Genomic DNA, 21504 nt, shown 5'->3' with positions numbered 1-21504 from the left:
AGGCAAGAGCCTTTTGGAATGTGCCACTCTCGGAGAGAACGGGGGCATTTCTGTGCTCCGTTAGCGTTCCCACCACTCTCATCCGTAGCCCGATCCGTTAGTTCCCCCCGATCCTTGCCGCGATCCAGCGTCCCGCACCGCGGCCACACGCTCTCTTGCAGCAACCTAGCTCGGCCCCTTCGGTTCGGCCACTCCAGCCCTGCTCTCTGCTGAGCTCTTCCCGCCGCGGCCCGAGTGGGGCGCTACGTTGCGCGGTGGGGCCGGAAATTCCCGCGGCCTGAGTGGCGGAGGCGAAGGCGAGAGCTCGGCACCGCCTCCCTACTCCCCGGGACGGGCGGGGGCGTTGGGACCGCCGGATCTGGGGACGCCCCCTCCGCGAGGAGCCGCGAAGCCGGCGGCGGGTGGGGAGCGCCGAGAACTCGGCTGCTCCTTTCGAGCCGCTCGGCGAGCTGGGAGCCTCCGCGGCCCCCTCCACAGCCCCCTCCCCTCCGGGTCTCCGCCTCTTTCCCTCACACACCCCCTAGGGCCGCCTTAGTCCCAGGCCTTCCTGGGCTCCTCCTCCTCTTCATACTCGCCCTGCGACTGTGGTCCTCCGGTCTCCCTACGGCCTTGCTGTTTCCCTGGCGAGCCTTCATTCTCAGGTTCTCTTTTCACGCACACGCGCGCTCTCTGGGCCGTCCCCTCCTCGCCGACCCTCCTCCTTGTCCTTGCCAGCGCTGGGGTCGAGGGAGGATTGATGTCCCTTCAGCATCATGCAGCCGCCGCCGAGGAAGGTGAGGGCGCCGTTGGGGGGCTCTGGGCACTGGGTGGGCGATGCGTACAATGAACGCGGCTGGGACGACCACTGTACCCCCCCCCCCCTGCCGCGTGGGGCCGTGATCGCCCTCGCCTCGGGCTTGTCACTGAGTCGCTTGCCGACTCCAGGCGAGGGACATACATGTGAGGTTCTCTTTCTGACCTAAGGGTCGCTCCACCGCGCTGGAGACCCAAGACATTTCACAAGAGTTTCGGGTGTGCATTTGTGCGCGCGCACATCGCAATGCTGCCGGCTGCAAAGTGGATTCTAGGGGTTGCACCAAGAGGAGGCAAGGGATCCCTTCTAGCTTTGCAGAACCTCTGGGTGTTGTGATTGTTTCGTCTGCACCAGCTTTAAACCTTCTTGTCGCCACCACAGTCTTTTTGCAAATTTACAGGGGATTTGTTTCTATCCTAACCTTAAGGTTTGGCCTGCTTTTTCCACCGGGCGGCTGAGAACAAGTTGGATTAGACACCGCCCCCTACCCCAGGGGAAAACAAGAAATTAAAGATTGACCAGCTCTGCCATTTCTCCCCAAAGCGCCCCGCCACCCTCCTGGGGGGTGGGGAGGTGGAGTAAGGAGCCACGGGTGCCGCCTCACAGAAATCGAGAGCGGGGTAGTTCGTGGCGTGGACATTGCGAGCTGGGCTAGGATGGCCATGGTGGGAGTGACGGGTGGTCTGGGCTTGTCAGCAGTTTCCCCCTCGGCGCCCTTCGCTGTTTCACTGCCCTCTTCCCCCGGGGCCGCGGTTGTGTCCTTGTCTTTCGAATTCTGCAGATGGTTGCCGAGTGTCCACTCTGGGCACTTGGTGGGGGAAAGCCGATGCTACAATCTCTCCTCATGGGCAAACATCTGCTGAATGCCAAACTCAGTTCTACCTGCTTCTTCATCTTTCTCTGTTTCTGAACCCAGGTTCCTACATTTTTCTACCTAAGCGGAGAATTTGGGGGATTTATTTTGTTTTTGTATACATACCTCCCTTGTGCTCCCGATAACCTTTCTCTGGTGACCAGGGCTTCAGGCCCACCATCTCCTTAATCCTAAACCCTCTTCCCGCTGCCCTCCTCTCCTATGCTAGCAGGCGAAGCTCTTGAGAACATTTGCTGTTCTGTTTGAAGTGGAGCCTCTATGGGAACCGGCTTGCAGGGGGTGGCTTAAAAGCAGTGCATAAGTTGGAAGGTCACTTTTGCTTTCTCCTTTGTGAGAAAAATTGTGATTTGATGCACTGTTAGCCAGTCAAGGGCATCATCCTGATACTGTACGTGTTTTATCTCAGCCATTATGGAATAATTTATTTGGTAGATGCACATTTCATGACTGTAAATTTCAATTATTAGCTTTAGGTGTTCTTGTGCTTCTTTTCCTGTCAATGCTCTATTGACCTCTCCAGGCTTTTAACTGTCTTTTGGGAGAAATAGAAGATAGGCTCTTTTAAAACTGTAAGACCTAGATATGTACTGAGCTTGTACAGGAAATAGGATGACTGTCAAGTTTATTTTGCATCACCTTATCTGTCATTTTTGTGCACATGTGATTCTTGGGTTCCCTCAGCCTCAGTTTCAGGTTGTTTGGCCAGGGTTTTTTGTTCCTTAATTTAATACAAGTCTTCTATAAATTAGATGAGTAATAGCATAATAGTCTTCTAGGGTAGACAAGTATTTCTCTCAAGTAAATATTTTTCACTATTAAAATTCCATTAAGGCCTTCAAATATATGGTATGTTTCAGGTGAAAGTTACTCAAGAACTGAAAAACATTCAAGTTGAGCAGATGACCAGACTTCAAGCCAAGCATCAAGCAGAGTGTGATTTGCTTGAAGATATGAGGTAAGATTACACAGTAAATGCAATACTTTGAGACCTCCACTCAGTTTCCAAGAACCTTTTAGTTACCAAACATCAGGAACTGCTGATGGAATTTCCTTTTGGATTTCCTGTTTTAAGTCTGTTAGAGCTTTGACTCAGCTGGAAATTATAACTGGAACTAACACAATGCAAACTTTTTTCTTTTGGTAGGGGCACTTGAAATCTTTTTCATAACACACACTCTTATGAAAAAACAAAGGGTCTTAAAAGTTTTCGGTAAAATTATAGCCATTGAAATAGAAATGCTTAAATATATAAAAAGTCTGTCCACTGAATTATAGCAATTATTTATTGATCTTAAGTTAAATAGGTTTCTAAAACTGACTTCTGTATTTAATGGTTCATATCTTTATGAGCCAATCAACTTTAGATAATACTAGCAATATTTGTTAAGACATGGCAGAGCTTTATTTTGAATGCTAAATTTACTATGAAATGTATCATATTATCATTTTTACATAGTTAACCCTTGTTATTAAACAAGATAACTTTGAGTTCAATAGATGAGACATTTTGCCAACATTGAAAATAAATACTATATTGAAAGAAATGCCATTTATTTGGCAATCCTTTAATATCATCTTGTAATACAAACTGATGGTTCAACATTCATTTTATTGTAAGGATGAAAGATGATTTGCATGTTGAAGCTGAGTGGCTCTAATTCTTAATTTGCCTTTATGAATACATTTATTAAATTGGAATTGGGTCTGTAAGCCTCATTAGTTGTCTGTTTTCCTGTGGTGTACTAACTTCATATTAGTTTTGTGATTGTGTATTATTTTATCATAATGATAGTTAATTTTATTAACTGTGTATCATGATAAATGATATCTGTTGGATAGTCTCATTGTAACACAAATATTTTAGTGTAAGAATTCCTTTTTTCCTTTTAAGATTTGAATTTAGGTATTTGTGCACATTTCTCTTGCATACCTGTCTTTTCAGGGTTTCTAAGATTTACATCTATAGTCTCATTCAGACTTAGATATTCCAAGGTTATTTTTTTTTACAAAAATATACTCTTTTTTCATTTATATTTGCTTTTTTTTTTTCTTTTGGCTACTAGAAATTTTTAGGCTTAAAAAATTCCTATGGAAGATATCAGAATTCTTCATATTAAATGCAAGGTTAAAAATGACATCTATTAAGTATATATAAGGTTTTTAGTAAAAATCTCTATATGAAGAAAGTGATCCATTTTAAAGACAATTCATTAAAGCCAAATTGGTCAATGAATAAAGATCCTGGATGGAGTCTTGATAGTAATTGATCTTTGAGGCACGTTGAATATATCTTCTAAAGGCTTCTTGATTACATTCTTTTTCTAATGATTGCCTGTAATTTAGTTTAGAGACTTAATATCAAAGTCATTTTCATTTTTTTTCCTCTCTCAGAACTAAAACTTATTGCCATGTAGTTGGCATTGACTTATAGCCTAACTCTTCAGCAGGTTTCCAGGGAGGATTAACAGTGCAGAGCCACCAGAGTTCCCTTTTTGTATCTGCTGTACTCTTTATTTAGACTGGTAGAAATGGACACTGGAGCCAGACTGTCCTGGGTTTGTGTTCAGGTTCTGTTATCTACTACCTGAGCTGATATCTGGAGGGTGACATCCTTACCAGCCTTCAGTTTTCTTATCTTTCAAATGGGATAGTAATGACCTTTATTTACAGTGTAGTTGTACAGTTAAAATGCAAAACAAGATATGTCACAGGATCACTACTAAGTTGATTTCTTTTGCTCCTGTTCCTCTTGTGTAGTTGTTTGTATTACAATTTGGTGACCACCACATTTCACTTGTAATTATGCAGTAATATTCTAATTATTAAAGTAATTTACTCATATTTTCCACACTCTAATCACTCCTTTTAAATATTTCTTCCACATTGCCATCAATTAGCTTTCTAAAAACTTTTTTTTTTATATATGTCTGAATCTTTGTGGCCTTTTGGATAAGGATCAAACATCTTGTCACAGCTGTATGGTCTTCCATGGACTAAATTGTACATTGTAACTATATGATCCTCTACAACCTCCATAGCCATGTAGTTCTCCACAGTTTCTTGGATAAAGATCAAACACCTTGTTAAAGTTATAAGAGCTTTCACAACCTAGGTGCAAGCCTCTTTTCTTGGCATAATTACCACAATTTCATGCCCCAGCATGCTTCTTCCTTATCTGCCTTGCTCTGGACACTCAGGACTTTTGATTCTGCTCCCTGCATTCATGCCTTTATTTGTGCTGGCCCCTTTGCCTGTTAAACTCTTCCTCCCCCTTTTTCACCTGACAAATTACAGTTACTTCTAACTGCAAGTTGGTTGTTCTCTTCTTTCACAAAGAATTTTTATTTCACTCATGTTTCTGACCTCCCCAACCTCATATGAATTGAGGTACCATTTAAGTTGGCAAAATTGCCATATAAATGAAATAGTTACATTTATATGTACCTTATTTGTCCTTCTTCTTGTTGTTGTTATGTGCCGTGAAGTTGCCTGTGATGCATAGTGACCCTATGTATAGCAGCTCCGAACCCTCCCTTGTTCTGATCCAGTCTCACTAATTCAGACACACCAACCCCAATTGCCCCAGTTACTCTATCAATCCATCTCATTCAGGGTCTTCCTCTTCTGCACTTTCCTTCCACTCTTCCAAGAATGATGTCCTTCTCTAAGGACTGGTCTCTCCTGGCCATGTGCACAAAGTATGTGAGACGGAGCTTTACAATCCTAGCCTCCAAGGAGAAACTTGGTTTTACTTTCTTCAAGACAGACTTGTTTGTTTTCTCGGCAGTCCATGGTACGTTCAAGACTCTTCTCCATACTTTGGAGAGATTGTATACTAACTGTTTCCTTTTGATTTTTGCTGGCAAAGGTAGACAAGTATACTTTTCTAAACTTACTATTTCACTTTGCTTTCCAAGGTACCTTCCAAGTAGGTCTCTAAATATGTGATATGCTAAGAAGAGTCAGTAAAGAAAGTTTCTTTGCAGGGACCTAGACTACAAGAACTACCTTTTTAGCAGACATTTTAGTAGATTACTATAAAAGATGGGAAAATGATAGAATTTTAGAGTCCGATGGACACTGTTTATTTAGTTTGTTCCTTTTTTGTTTTTAACCTGTGAGCTTTGATCTTTAATTTTATAATTTGCCAACACAGAGGTATTTTGAGGGTGAGTTTTCATTATTAAACTTGCTCAAAAGTTAATAATTTCATTGAGGAATCATTAGTAATAAATTTCTTTGAAGAAAATATATTGAGCAAAAAGAGTAGAAATTTATAAAAAGAAATATGCTTATTTCATCTGGGAACTTCTATTTATAAGTAAAATATCTTGATCTTTCTGTAAGCTTAATTTAAATAAATTTTTAATTTTTTTTACATTGTGTTTGATATAATAATTTTCTTACCATTTTGTATAAAAATGGAAACAGGCCCAGCAAATTTAAGTGGCTCTTGTAAATGAGAACTCTAAATGATGTCTCCTAATTTCTAGGTTAGTACAAAAATGCATTTTTTCTTTATAAAAATTTTTTTAATTAATTTTAATGAAAGTTTACGGAGACTTTGGATTTCCATTCATTCATTGTTGCACACTTTTCTTCCTGCCCACCCCTCCTCCATCAGTTCCCCTTTCTCTTTCTTTCATTGTCATACAATTCCCCCTCCCAGTCCACTCCAGTATGCAGCTTTCATTCTGGACTCTTGTCATGACAATAATACCTAATCATATATTCCTCCTAAACAGTTCTCTCCCTCGTCTGTTTCAATGCTTTGTAGATTATTTATCCCCTGTTTTCTTACTTTCCCCCCAAAGCCGATGTCAGTCCTACTTTACAACATTGACATTATGCAGTATTTTTCCTTTTGTGACTGAGATATTTCACTCAGCATAATGTCCTCCAGGGTCACCCATTTTGTATAATATTTAATGAGCTCTTTGTTTTTCAATGCAGCATAGTATTCCATTGTGTGAATATACCACAGCTTCTCTACCCATTCTTTTGTTGATGGGCACTTGGGTTGTTTCCAGCTCTTTGCTATTATGAACAAAGCTGCATTAAACATGGCTGTGCATATATCTGCTTGGGTTTTAATGAAAATTTTTTAATTATAGTTCTCACTCAAATTCCTACTGTCCTGCTCGCAGCTCCCTGCTCGTCACTCCCACTCAAAAAAAATGCATTTTTATCTAATAATTTATTTTCTTGATTTTTACTTTCTGTACATTTCAAAGTGCAACTAGGATGCACCTTGAAGGAAGGACGGTAAAGCTTTGTCTCAGTTAACTTTGAGCATGTTGTTAGGAAGGTCATTCCTTGGAAAAGGACATCATACTGGGAAAGGTGGAGGGTCAGTGAAAAAGAGAGAACAAGACGGATTCACCAGTGACTTCCTCATGTATATCAGAGATGATGAGGACAGCACAGGGTAAGACCTGTAACCTAAGACCAGATCTGCTGTTCATAAGGTTGCTGTGAATCATGGTCGACTCAGTGATATCTAACAACAACAAGACTTTTAAGAGTTTCATTACTTTAAAGAATGCTGGGGCGGGGGGGGGGGAAGAATGCTGAATATGTAATTTTGCACAAATGGTCTGAAAAATGAAAACTGACTCATGAAGCACCTGTTGCTGGCACTTCAAAGTCTAGAGACTTCAAATGAAGAATAACTGTATTGTGTAATGTCTGCTCTAAACTACAGGTCATGACAATCACTGGGAATTGATTCTAAAGTCTGTTAAAGATGGAGTGAGACAGACTTTTTTTCATGTCTCAGCAACTATTGAACCTATAAAGGAACCTTGAAGGTGATGTAGTCCTAACATTTTTGTTTGTTTTTTAAGCATATTTTGTCATTTCTAAGTGATGTTGAGTTGACTCCAACTCATAGTGACCCTGTGTATGACAGATTGAAACCTTGCCTTACAAGGTTTCCTCCTGTTGCATCTTCATATCTCCACATGCTCAAGCCCATTGTTGCAGTCACTGTGTCAGCCCATCTCCTTAAAGGTCTTCCTCTCCTTTACTGAGCCTCTAATTTTCCCAGAATTATGTCTTTTTCCAAGAACTGGTCCTTCCTGACCACGTACTTAGGGCATGTGAGATAAAGTGTTACCCATTCTTGCTTCTAAGGTGCACCTGGGTTACACTTCTAAGACAGATTTGTTCTTTTAGCAGTTCTTGAGCTGTTTGATATTCTTTGCCGTCATTATAATTCAAAGGCATCACTTCTTCTATCTTCCTTATTGTCCAACTTCCGTATGTCTCTAAAGCAATTGAAAATACTATGACTTGAATCAGGCATATCCTTAGATTGACATTTTTGCTATTTATCACTTTAAAGAGGTCTTTAACAGCAGATTTGCCCAATGCAAAATGTCTTTTCTAGTTCTAGACTGTTGCTTTCTTCGGTATTGATTCTAGACCCAAGTAAAATGAAATCCTTGACAGTTTCAGTCTTTTCTCCCATCTGTCAACTAAGGTACTCCTTGGAAGCAAGGATGGTGGAACTTCATCTTACATACTTTGGGTATATTGTTAGGAGGGGCCAGTCCTTGGAGGACATTGTGCCTAGAAAGGTAGAGAGTGTAGGAGAGGACAACAAATTGGGCTGATATGGTGGCTATAACAGTGGGCTCAAGTTTATTGGAATTGGTGAGAATGTCACAGGGCAGGGCTAGGTTCATATCTGATATTCAGAGTTGTTATGGTCACGGTCAACTTGATGGCACATAACAATAACAGCTATAATGATGATGTTGCCTATTGGCCCAGAGGTGAGAATTTTTATTTTCTTGATGTTGAGGAGTAATCCATTTGGAAAACTGTAGTCTTTGATCTTCTTCAGTAAATGCTTTCAAATCCTTTTCATTTTTAGCATGCAAACTTTTTGAGATATAATTCACCTATCAATAACGTTCATCCATTTGAAATGTATGGTTTAATTTTTGTTGTTGTTCTTATGTGTGGTCAAATCGGAACCAACTTGTAGCCGATTCTCCAGTGAGTTTTCGAAAGCTGTAAATGGCATAGGAGAAGGTTGCTCATGCTCATCTTTTCCCACAGCTGGTAGATTAGGAATGCCTGCCTTTGGGCTGGCAGCATAACTCCGTACCACTTGGCCACCAGAGCTGCCTAATGTTTTTTAGTATATCCATCACCACAGTGTAACTGGGGAAGATTTTTGTCCCCCCTAAAAGAAACTCTGTACCCCTTAGCAGTTACTTCCCATCCCTTTCTTCACCCTTCTATTTCAGAAAACTCAAACACACTATCATCGAGTCAGAGCCTACTTATGTTGTTGTTATGTGGTGTCACGTCAACTACTACTCATAGAGACCCAATGAATAACAGCTCTGAGCCTTGCCCTTTCCTGAGCAAACTTACCATCTTCAACACACCTGATCCCATTGCTACAGTCACTGTGTCCAAGTCCATCCCATCCAGTGTCTTCCTCTTTTATGCTAACCTTCCTCTAAGGGCTGACCTTTCTTTATAACATGCCCAAAGCATGTGTGTGAGATGGAGTTTCAAAAGTCCTTATCTCTGAGGAGAAATCTGTTTCACTCACTCCAGGACAGACTTTTTTGGGGTTAGTTTTCTTTTTACAATCCCATGATATGGTCAATAGTCATCTCAGCACCACAACTCAAAGGCATTGATGATTTTTCTGTCATCCTTAATCATTGTCCAGCTCTCAGCTACTTAAGCAGTTGAGAAGACCATGGCTTGAATCAGGCACACCTTAGTCTTTAGACTGACATTGTTGCTCTTTAACACTCTAGAGAAGGTCCTTGACTCAAGATTTTCCCAGTGCAGCTTGTGTTTGATTTCCTGACTGCTGGTGCTGTGGCTGTTGATTGTGAAATTGTTAACAACTTCAGTCTTTTCTCCATCCTGGTGCTGCCTGTTACTCTGATGGTGAGGATTTTGTTTCCCTGACATTGAGATGTAATCCATACTTAAGGCTGCAGTCCTTGATCTTCTGGAGCAAGCATTTCAAGCCCTCCCCAGTTTTGGCAAGCAAGATTGTATTGTCTGCATAAGCAGCTTGTTGATGAGTCTTTCTCCAGTCCTGATGCTACATTCTTCTTCAAAAAGCCCAGCCTCCTGAATGATATGTTCCACATATAAATTTAAAAAGATATGAAAAAAGGGTACATCCCTGATGCACTCTTTTCTTATTTGTAACATTCAGTGTTTGTCTACTCTGTCCAGGCAACAATTTCTTGGTCTAAATACAGGTTTCACATGAACACAATCAAGTGTTCTGAGATTCCCATTCTTCTCAGTGTTAACCACAATTTGTTGTGATCCATGTAGTCAAATGCCTTTGCATAGTCTGTAAAACAAATAAACATCTTTCTGATACTCTCTGCTTTTAGCCAAGATTCATCAGCTATCAGCAGTGATATCTCAGTGCTGCGGCCTCTTCTAAACCCACCTTGTTTGTCTGGAAGTTCTCTGTTGATGTACTGTTGTTATCATCTTTGGATAATCTTCAGCAACATTCTCCTTGCATATGATATTAATGACACATTTTTGGGGAATGAGAATAAATATGGAACTCATCCAGTCGATTGGCCAGGTAGCAGTTACTTCTCATATCCTTCTTCACCCTTCAGAATCAAAAACTTAAACTCATCGTCATTGAACTGGAACCTACTCAGACCTGACTAAATTATGTTTCCAAGGCTATAACTCACACCACAAGGTATTGCTCATCTTTTTTTTTATTGACAGGTGATGTTACTTTATATGATTGTCTTTCATCTTGTTTTTGTTTTTTGTCAGTTGATGAACATTTAAATTGTTTCTGTTTTTAGGCTATTAGGAATAAAGCTATTTTGAATATTTTAAAGAAACAGCCAAACTGTTTTTCCAAAGTGGCTGCATCTGTTATATCCTTAGAGAGTTTCATTTTTAGGGCAACGTTTCTTACTGTCTGTTTCTCTGACTACCACTGTCCTTTCTAGTGGGTTTGCATTGACATAGTGCGTACCTGTGGTGCTACTGACCAAAAAAGTCAGTTGTTCAAATTTACCAGTTACCCTACAGAAGAAAGATGGACAGGACAGTCTATTCCAGTAAACATTTCTAGTCTGTAAATTGGGACTGACTCAATGACAGTGAATTTGAGCTGTAGTAAGTATGAAGTGGTATTATATTGTTATTTTGATCAACATTTTTCTAATAATATTGAGTGTCTTTATAAGCTGATGAGTATTTGTATATCTTTGAAACATGTCTATTCATTTCCTTTCCCATATTAAATTGCTTTGTAAATCTTTTTATTATTGAATTATAAGAGTTTTTATATCTATTTTACAGATACTAAATTTTGAGAACAGTGAAATAGTGGTAAGAATAAGGACTTTGAAGGTAGAATGGGGCTTAAATCCTTCCTCTATCACTTACTACCTAGATATTCTTGAGGACTAAACTCAGAACCTTGTACTTCTTGTGTGTAAACAAAGTAATGGTGGTGGTAATAGTACTTTTGCCACATACTCTTTCACCATGCTTACCATCTCTGATTTTCCTCTTACTGTTTCCCATAAAAGTATAAAGAAATGTTGTCATGTTAGAAATATAGCTGGAATTCCAGTTGTTTCAAACAGATTGAGAATATATGACTCCTTTGAAACAGTTCATGTTTCTTTCCCTCAGTTCCTTGTGAATTCTATGTCTTAGGTCAGGAGTGGATTTTTGTCATAGGAGTTGACCAGTAGGCTGATGACCTTTTAGTGTTTTCTTGTTGGGACTATATTTCATTGCCATCAAATTGGAACTGACTCACAGTTGACCTTCCGTTGAGTTTTGGAGGCTCTACATTGCACAGCAGATTGTCCATCTGTCTCTTGAGGAGCTGCTGGTGGATTCAAAGTTACTGCTTTTGGGTTAGCAGTACAACTTCTTACAGTCTAGCCACCTCATTTTTAGGGATATGTTGTGTTGTTATGTGCCCTCAGCTGCTTGCGACTCAGCGACTCTGTGTACGACAGCTCTGAATCCTGTTCTATCTTGAGCCAGCCTCATTGTCTCTGACACACCTACCCCCCTTTTCCCCAGTCACTAAGTTGAATGGGTAAATATCGTACTACTTTGGATCTTCTGATAATTAGGAGAAATGGAGATTTTTTTAAGGCTCTTCCAGGCAATTGTATTTTGTGTTGAATTCCTTTACTTCTCAAGTAAAAGAGTTAGTAAGTAGTGAGGTGACAAAACTAAAATGAGGGAAGGACAAGTAAGCACTAGAGTTATCCCATACCAGACAATTTAGCTCATAATAATGAAGATTTACAATTCCATCTTAAAAGTGTAAAGTATGAATGAAGCTTTTTGACTGAGGTGGTACCTGTAGTAGAAGTAAATGGAGGGGTTTTTTGATAAATGTTTCATAATGTTAATTTGAAAATAACAGATGTCATTTGGTTTTGTTGATGTTACCCTTCAAGTATATGATATCTAAGGAGGAGTTAGTGTGTAAAGCTGAGTTGCTATTGTCTCTTCAATGATAAATTTGGTAACGAGGCATAGAGACTTGCAACACTCTCCTTTGTTCCCCTACTGCAGATATTCTGTCACGTGTCGGCAGAACTAACTCATAGAATCTTAGCTAATATTTTCATTTATTTCATTTTATTGTATCCTCTCAGTATTCTTGGGTCATGTTCTATTTTAACATTCCATTTGATCTTTTTGGCGTTCATGAATCTCTTGTCATCCAGATGTTTTCTGTTTTGTGAGCTTTGAAAGAATTCCATTTCAAAAAGAAAATGTTATTTCTGGAGTTAGGAAAAGTGTTACCATGTCTTTGGCCCTAAAGGAAACAATTGGAGCATAATATGTATTTCCTTTAATTATATTTTGTTTGTATTGATATCCCCTTCCCTCCAATTGATGACTGGAGGATGGGCTTGGGGAGAGGGCGGAGATTTTTACTCTGTAAGGTCAGTGAAAGTTTACAAAGCAGGTTGATTTTTCTATTCAATCATTCTTACACATTTTATTTTATAACATTGATTACAATACTCACAATGTAACTTCATTCTTCTCATTCCCTCCTTGTGATTGTCACTTCCTTTGAGTCTTCTGACCCACCTCTTCCTGCCTCTTAACTTTATCCTTGGGCAAATGCTACCCTTGACCATATACGATTGATTATTCTAAGGAGTGAGTGCCACCCTGGTATTGTTGTTGTTGTTATGTGCCATCGAGTCGTTTGCGACTCATAGCGACCCTATGTACAACAGCCCTAAACCGTGCTCTATTCCATGCCAATCCTGGTATTACAGTTTACTTTATTGGCTTGTCAATTATTTGTATGCAAGTTGAGCCTTGGGGTAAGTTTCATTCTAGATTTGAAGGGTGATTAAGGGCCTTTTCTCAAGGGTTCCATCACTTTCTGTTATTGAACTAGTAAGCCTGGCCATTTTTATATTTTTCAGTATTAGTCTACATTTTCTTCTGCTCTGTCTATACTGTACTGGCCTGTACTGTAGAGCAGACTTTTTGTTTTGGTTTTTAATTTTTATTTTATATTGGTTTGCTTACAAAGTTTGTAACATTGTGGTTCACAGTATTCTTCATTCACATTGTGTATCAAACAGTCATTCCTATGCATTATGTTTTATAAAATTAATCATCATTTACCCCATCTTTCAGGTCCCTGCCAGATCTTTCTCATTTCCTTCACCCCCTCCCTCCACTTGGGTCCCCATACATATTTTATTAGTTATCCTTCTATTTTTACAATAATGGTCTTATGCAGTGTTTGTCCTTACGAGACTGTTAGTTCACTCAGCGTAATGCACTCCAGTCTATCCCAAATTATGTAGTATTTTTTGAAATTGTTGCTCTTGAGTGCTGCATAGTATTCCATTGTGTGAATTTACCACAATTTCTTAATCCATTCTGTTTTAGTTGGACATTTGGGCTGTTTCATGTTCTTGTGATGGTGAGTGAATACCACTGCTATGAGCATTGATGTACAAACCTCCATTTGTGTCTGAGTATTAATTTCCTTGAGGTGTATTCCTAGTAGTGGAATAGCTGGATCATAATGGAATTTCTGTGTTCAACTTTTTGAAGACCAAAGTGCCTTCTATAAGGGGTTGTACTAGTTTACAATCCCACCAACAATGTAGAGTTCCCACTTCACCACATCTTCCCCAACTTTTATTTCTTGCTGTCCTGCTAAACTTTGTCACTGCTACTGGGGTGAGATGATATCTCATTGTGGTTTTGTTCTGCATCTCTGTAGAGTAGACTTTTATGTATACTTTCTTTCTATAATATTGGTAAAACATTTTATTGCTTATTTATCTGTTAAAAATACTAAGTATTGCAAAAATTTGTATTAGTTGATGCTAAGATGGAGAATGCTGAGAGAGCTCTGGTGGCTTAGTGGTAAGGCATTGTGTTGCCAATGGAAAGGTATACAGTTCAAATCCACTAGCCACTCTGTGAAAGAAAAATGAGCAGTCTCCTCCCCTGTGACTTGCTGGAGAGTCAGCTATGGGTCATTTCTGCATCTACAATACACACCACCATCACCAACATGAAGTTATTTTTTATTATTAATGTTGTTGTGTACCGTGGAGTCAGAACCGACCCATAGCTGACTCTCCAAGTGGGTTTTTAGAGGTAGTTAATCGCATGGGAGGAGAGTTAATCGCACGGGAGGAGATTGTCCATCCTTCTCCCGCAGAGCAGCTGGTGGCCTCTGCCTGTGTGCCTTTGAGATTGTAGTGCTGCTTCTTGCCACTAGGCCACCTTTGTAATTTCTTTCTAGTATGTACAAGTATTAAGAATACTTGATTTTAAAAAAGAAGAAAAAAAAAGAATACTTGATTTATACATTTCCTTTCATAAAATTAATAGCCTCTAACTTGTTGTATTTCAGAGATTACAGTTTATAAACAAATTTTATATATTGCAATATTCCTTTTCTTTCTTCATTAGGAAATACTTTTGCCCTCTGACATATAAGGTGATTTCTGTCCAGCCTCAAAATTTCTTTTTACCAACCTTATCCAACAGTTTTAATTAGTAAAACCTTTAATTTAGTAAATGTTTAAAGCACTGTTTGTCTGGGAAAATGCATTCCATACTGTTATCCAATCTTACATAAGGGGATTGATTTGGTCTGTTTTATTATATAGATATTTTATATAACAGTGGATTTTTTTCAAATCTGTTGAATTTTAAAAATATTTTTAGTGTCTTATTTTAGTACTTCTTAAATTTTCCACTATACTTTTTCTTTTTGAAGTCGTTATACTAGCGATTATACCATGATAACATGAGGTTGCCATGAGTCAATATTGACTCAGTGACTACTGATGGTGGTGAATGTTCCCGATTTATTACAGTCTCCTTAGAATTAATATTATACTGTTCCTCATTACAATATAAGGCTCTTACATAAACTTTGTAAGAAAACCAGTATAAAAAATAATTTTAATTTTTTTTTAAAAAAAATAAGGCGTTTATAATATAGTCTAATTACAGTTCCTCTATTTTAGTATTTGTGCCTCATACTCTATAAAGCCTCATAATACCATGCTGTTAGTTTTGCTTGAAATGTCTCTTTTTGAGAGATTAAGAGAAAGGGGGGAAAAGTCTATATATACCAATGCTGGCTCTCTTCTTTCCTTCCTGAGACCATCACGCAGGGTCTGAGTTTCCATCTGGTATCATTTCCTTTCTGCCTTAAGAACTTCCTTCAGCATTTCTTGTGCAGCTCTGCTGGCAACACATTCACTTAGCTTTCATTTATCTGCACATGTCTTTCTTTCTTCCTCATTTTTTTGAAATTTTTTTTTCTTTTTGATGATTAAAAGTTGGCTGTTTCTATCAGTACTTAAAGATGTCATTCAGTTCTCTTCTGACTTTTATTGTTTCTGATGTCACTTGCCATTGAGTTTGTTCTGAGTCATAGCAATTCGGTATACAACAGGACTATATACTACTCAGATGGTTATAGTCATGTCCTTGTTCTTCTATATGTAATATGCCTTTTTTACCCCTCCAGTTGCTTTTTCAATTTTCACATTATCTTTGGTTTTCTGCAGTTTGAGTGTGAGGTGCCTATGATGTATTATATTTATAATTATCTTGTATGATTTGAGGGTTTTCAATAAACTTGAGAAATAGAAGAATTGATGCCTTTGAGCTGTGGTGCTGGAGAAGAGTATTGAGAATACCATGGACTGCTAGGAAAACAAACAGATTTGTCCTGGAAAGGGTTAAACCGGGTGGCTCCTTGGAGGCAAGGATTCTGAGGCTCCATCTAACATACTTTGGACATGTTGTGAGGAGAGACCGGTTCTTAGAGAGGGACATCATGCTTGGGAGGGTAGAGGGACAGCGCAGGAGAGGAAGGCCCTCTATGAGGTGGATTGATTCAGTGACTGGGATAATTGGGATGGGAGTGTCAGAGACAGTGCGATTGGCACAGGACAGAGCGGAGTTTAGGGCTGTTGTACATAGGGTCGCTGTGAGTCGCAGGCGACTCGATGGCACATAACAACAACAACAACAACATTATTCCTTCAAATATTCTGCCTTGGTTTTCTCTTCTTTTAGACCGTCTGTGACTCATATGTTAAACTGGGATTATTTTGTCTTCTTTGGTATTATATAATTTTTTTGATCTCTTGTCTAGTTTATTGGCCATTTCTTCTATAATTTCCATTCAGCTGTTAAGCCTATCCAGTGAAATTTTTATTTATGACATTATACTTTTAAGTGAATTAACATATTTGTATTAGCTCTTTTAAAACTCCGGCCTGCTCTTCCCAAAATTGAAGTTATTCTCAGAGTCTGTTTCTGTTGGCTGCCTTTGTACCCCACCCAAGTGTACTTTTTGGTGTATTATTTTCCTTCATATTTACAGATCTGATAATTTTTTTATTATTTAGAACATTGTGGATGACACTATATAAGAAGCCTTGGTTGTTTCATCTGATCTTAAAAAATGTTGAGTTTTTAACCTTTCAGGCTTAGATTATATTTTATATTGTATAGGTCTGTTTAGTTTTTTTCTTTTGTCCTAATACCTGTTCTTTATTCATTATGAGATTTCAACTAAATTCTTGAATGTTCAAGATGTATGATGGTATCACTCCACTCTGCCTAGATTGGAGTGCCAACACCTTTTAGCATTTTCCAGGTTTTCATATCTCTTCTGTTCAGTTTTTGGGCTTGTAATAGCTCTTCAGTGCTCTGCTTCATAGACTCTTGCTTTTTTCTTATGTATGTAGACCAGCCCTCAGCCCAAGCCCCTCAATAAATGCTCCCGTGAACAACTAGGGCAGCCCATTTTATGTTGTTGCTTCCTCTCCATTACTCTACTCTGTAGATTTCAGGTACTCTGGTAGCCTTAGACCCTGATCTTGGCATCTCAAGTGAGATTGTTTCAATGAGACAAATGCAGCCTCCTTGTAGGACAATTGGGACAGTGTCCCAGGCAGGACTCTATGGTGATCATAATACCTCCTGTGCCATAAATAGAGACCCAGTTTCATTTCTCAGATATATTTCCATAGTTTTGGCCCCATCTCATAGTAACCCCAGGAAAATGGAATGAAATGTTGCCTGATTCAATGCCATCCTCACAAATGGATGTGAAGTACTATGCTTGTGCCTTTTAAGTCACTCTGTCAGTTCATCTCTGTGAGGGTCTTCCTCCTTTTTGCTGATCCTTTGCTGAGTTTGAGGTCTTTTTCCACGTACTGACCCCTCCTGACCACATACCCAAAATAGGTAAGATGAAGCCTCACCGTTCTCACTTCAAAGAGCATTCGTTCTGGTTCTGCATCTTTCACAAGAGATTTTTGCCCATTTTCAGTAATGTTTTCTAGAGCCACAAGTTTTTGCATGTATGTATGTTTTAGTTCTCTTGAGTCTGTACCTAGTGGATTTAATGGGTCATGTAGTACTTCAATGTTTAAGTATTTGAAGAGTTGTTTTTTTAAAGTAGTTATACCATAGATATAAGAAGCTATGTTGCAATCCCAAAGGCATGTGGTTTGAATCGATGGGCAGTCTCCTCCAGTGCAGTTCACTGCCTCTGAAATTCAGATAATATAGTATACAACAACAACAATGCTCTCAATCAGAGAACTCTTAAAGCCCAGTCTAAGAAGCTGTGCTGCAGTCTCCAAAGCATGCAGTTCAAATCCACCAGCTGCTCCTTGGGTCCTCCCTGAGATTTACTGGCTGAAAACAACTAGAGGATCAGCTGTGAGAAAGTTCTTATTCTAGGGCACACACAACTAACAATGTATGAAGGTTCTAATTTCTATACATCCTCCTTAATGCTGTTACCTGGCTTTTTTATTCTAATGGATGTGATATTTTATTGTGTTTATGTCCAACATCTGTACAACCATCATGAGTGTCCTTTTCCAAATTATCCCTCCACCATCAACAGAAACTCAGTACCCTCTCATCAGTGGCTCTTCTTTTATTCTTCTTCATCAACACTGTCAAACATTAACATACTTTATTTCTATGTACATTTAGCTACTTCATAATTTTTTAAAGTGTATTATACACTATTTGTCATTTGTCACTAAACTATTTTGATCAGCATATATTCATGTACCTCATTCTTCTTTATGGCTAAGTAGTACTGTCCGTATGAATTTTGTTTATTCTTTCATCTTCTGATGCAAATCCTCTTTGGGCTATTATGAATAGTGCTAAATGAACATTGGTTTCTATTTGTATTCCTGCTTTTTTGGCTAGCCTTAGGGTTCAACTTGCTGGGTCATACAGTAACTCTGAGAAACCACTACACATTATATATATATAGTGGCCATGAAGAAATGAATGAAGTTTCCAATTTTTCTGCTTCTTCACCAATACTTGCTATTTTCTGCTTTTAAAATTATAATTATTCTAGTTTTTGTAAGTGCTGTTTCATAGTGGTTTTGGTTTGCATCTCATTAATGACAGTGCCACCACCAACCTGTTAGTTTGTTCTGGTGTTTGGATCTGATTTTTGTGTTACTATGATGCTGGAAGTTATGAGGTTAGTATTTCAGATATCAGCATGGTCATCCACGGTGGACAAATTTTAGCAGAGCTTTCAGACTATGATGAAAGAAAAGCCTGATGATTTACTTGTGAAGATTAGCCAGTGAAATCTCTGTGGCTCACAGGAGAATATTGTCCAATGATAATAATGTGAAACATGAGCCCATAGGTTGGAAGACACTCAAAATACACTGTTTTTAACAAGAAAGTTGAGCATACCAGACATCATGAAAATATCACAGAACCAGGCAACATTTTATACTGTCTACATGCTGTTACTCATAGCTATGACTCATAGCGACCCTATGAGCAATATATCTGAACCCTGCCTTATCCTGTACTACCTCACCATCCCTGATATACTAGAGCCCATTGCCACAATTCACTGTGTTGAAGCATTTTGTTGAGGGACTTCTTCTCTTTCTTTATCCTTGCAAGCATGTCTTTTTCACAGGTAGACCTCTCCTAACAATATGTGCAAAGTATGTATGATGAGTTTTTGCCATATTTGTTTCTAAGAAACAGCTTGGCTACACTTTCTTCAAGACATATGTGTTTGTCCTTTTGGCAGTTCATGGGATGCTCAGGACTGTTTTCCAATACCACAATTCAAAGACATCATTGCTTCTTCCATTGTCCTTAAGACACATAGGAAATAATTGAAAATTGTTTCAGTTGTTGTTATTGTGTACCATCAAGTTGGAACCAATCCATAACTGACCCTCAGCAGGTTTTCAGAGACAGTACATTACATGGGAGAAGATTGTCAGTACAGCTGGTGGATTTGAACCATGTGCTTTTGGGATTGCAGCGTAGTTTCTTACCACTATGAATAAGGTTTCCAGTCTTTCTGCATATTCACCAATACTTGTTCTTTTCTGCCTTTAAAATATAAAAGCTTAAGCATAGCTTAAATCTGGCACATCTTATTATTTAAACTGTATAGATTTCCCCAGTGTAACATGTCTCTTGATTTCTTGACTGCTGATACTAAGAGTATTGATTGTGAATCCAGGTAAAGTGAAATTTTTAACATCTTCATACTTCTTTCCATACAACATGATGTTACTTGTTGGCCCAATGGTTAAGATTTTTGTTTTTGTCCTGTTGAGATGTACCATATTGAAGGTTGTGCTCTGTTTTTCTGTAGCAAACAGTTCAAGTCCTTGCTTTCAACAAGGTTATTGATGAGTCCTCCTCCAAATTGAAGCAAACTTGATGACAACTAATGATATTGAACATCTCTTTGTTCTTTTTTATTTGTTTGGCTATTTCTGTATCTTTTTAGAAATATCTTTTCAGGTTCTTAGCACATTTTTTATTGGGTTGCTTGTCTTTCTGTTATTAAATTGTAGAAGTTCTTTGTATATTCTGGAAAGTAATCCTTTATTAAGGATAATGAACCTTTATCAGATATTTAAAGAGCCTTGGGGACACAGTGGTTAAGCTCCTGGCCAGAAACAGAAAGATTGGTGACTTGAACCTGCTAGCTTATCTGTGGCAGAAAAGTGTTGCAATTTGTTTCCATAAGGAGCTACTGTCTTGAAAACATTGTCTATCTAACTCTGCTCTGTAGGGCAGCTATGAGATGGAATTAACAGCATTGGATTTTAATTATTACATATGTAATTCTCCCAATTCCCCTTTCCCCCCTTCCCCAATCTGTAGGATACTCCTTCACTTTGTTGATGAAGGCCTTTGATGCCTATAGCGATTTTATTTTTGATGAGGTCTAATTGCTCTGTTTTCTTTTTCTTTTGTTGCTTCTGCTTTTGGGGTTGCGTCCTAGAATCCATTGTTAAAAACTAGATTCTGAAGCAATATCCTTAATGCTTTACTCTAAGAGTTTTATTATTTTAGTTCTTATGTTTAAGTCCTTGAACTGTTTGGAATTCATTTTTTTTTATATGGTGTGAAATATGGATCTAGCTTCATTCTTCTTCTGGAATCCAGTTTCCCAACACCTATTGTGTAGAATTTTAAGAGGAAAACATCTTTGTTATTGTTGGAGATGAGGGAACACTTTTACAATTCCTTCCTGTGTAGAATAATTGAGGAAACGTGACGAGGTTTGATTGGAGGATCTCACCCCTCCATCTTTTTCCTTTTTTCAATAAAACTCTTTTCCAAAAGAAAAAACAGCTTTTGTGTAAAATTTTGTTTGTCATAGCATTTCATTTTGTTGTCTCTAACTCTTGTGCATGTCTCCATGTCTTCCTTTACCTTAGTGATATTGTGATTGCCTTTCCTTTCATCCAGTTAATATGTGTACATGTTGGTATATTGTTGTATTTTGTAGGTAAAAGACACTTTTAATTTAGGTCTTTTTTGCTTTTGTACTTTTTTAAAACTTTACTGTTATTTGAGTGTTGCAATGAATTTTTGAGAGATTTATAAACTTGATTCCATCTTATAGAACAGTGCTTCTCAAAGTGTGTTGCTTACATGAGTAGCATCAGTATAACCTGGAAACTTATTAGAAGTATAAATTCTCAGGTCATGGATTAACTGAGTTAAAAATGTGGGACTGAGGTCTAGCAATCTAGCAATCTGTATGTTACTCAGATCTTCAAGTTTAGTGTTTCTGATGCCCACTGGATTTTGAGAATCACTGCACTAGAGGAATTGATAGAGGTACCTGTATAGAATAGATACACAAGAGATAGATGATTCTGATATAGATACATCTGTAAATATCCCACAGATACAGAAGCCCATATGTGGAATGGGAGTTCCTTTTCCAGAGCACAACCTTAGGAAGGTCTAATATTAAAGGGTTATTGTT

At 38.6% G+C, this 21504-nt stretch overlaps 1 protein-coding gene across 3 annotated transcripts in view; it reads left to right on the top strand.

The window, feature by feature from the left end:
* The first annotated feature begins 541 nt into the window (after positions 1-541).
* FCHSD2 (FCH and double SH3 domains 2) overlaps positions 542-21504 on the top strand; it is a 246081-nt gene continuing 225118 nt past the window's right edge. The window contains exons 1-2 of one of the 3 annotated variants that reach the window (XM_006885556.1): positions 542-773; positions 2525-2622. In XM_006885556.1, the coding sequence (XP_006885618.1) occupies positions 753-773; positions 2525-2622 (119 nt within the window). In that variant the 5' untranslated portion in view covers positions 542-752. The remainder of the gene's footprint in view (positions 774-2524; positions 2623-21504) is intronic. The other 2 variants (XM_006885557.1, XM_006885555.1) reach the window with 2 other exon arrangements.

This window comes from Elephantulus edwardii, unplaced genomic scaffold (assembly GCF_000299155.1).
Source record: "Elephantulus edwardii isolate Elephantulus edwardi_28Jun2011 unplaced genomic scaffold, EleEdw1.0 scaffold00044, whole genome shotgun sequence".
NCBI classification, from domain to species: Eukaryota; Metazoa; Chordata; class Mammalia; order Macroscelidea; family Macroscelididae; genus Elephantulus; species Elephantulus edwardii.
The sequence above is the reverse complement of the archived record's forward strand: the minus strand, read 5'-3'. Positions and strand labels throughout refer to the sequence as shown.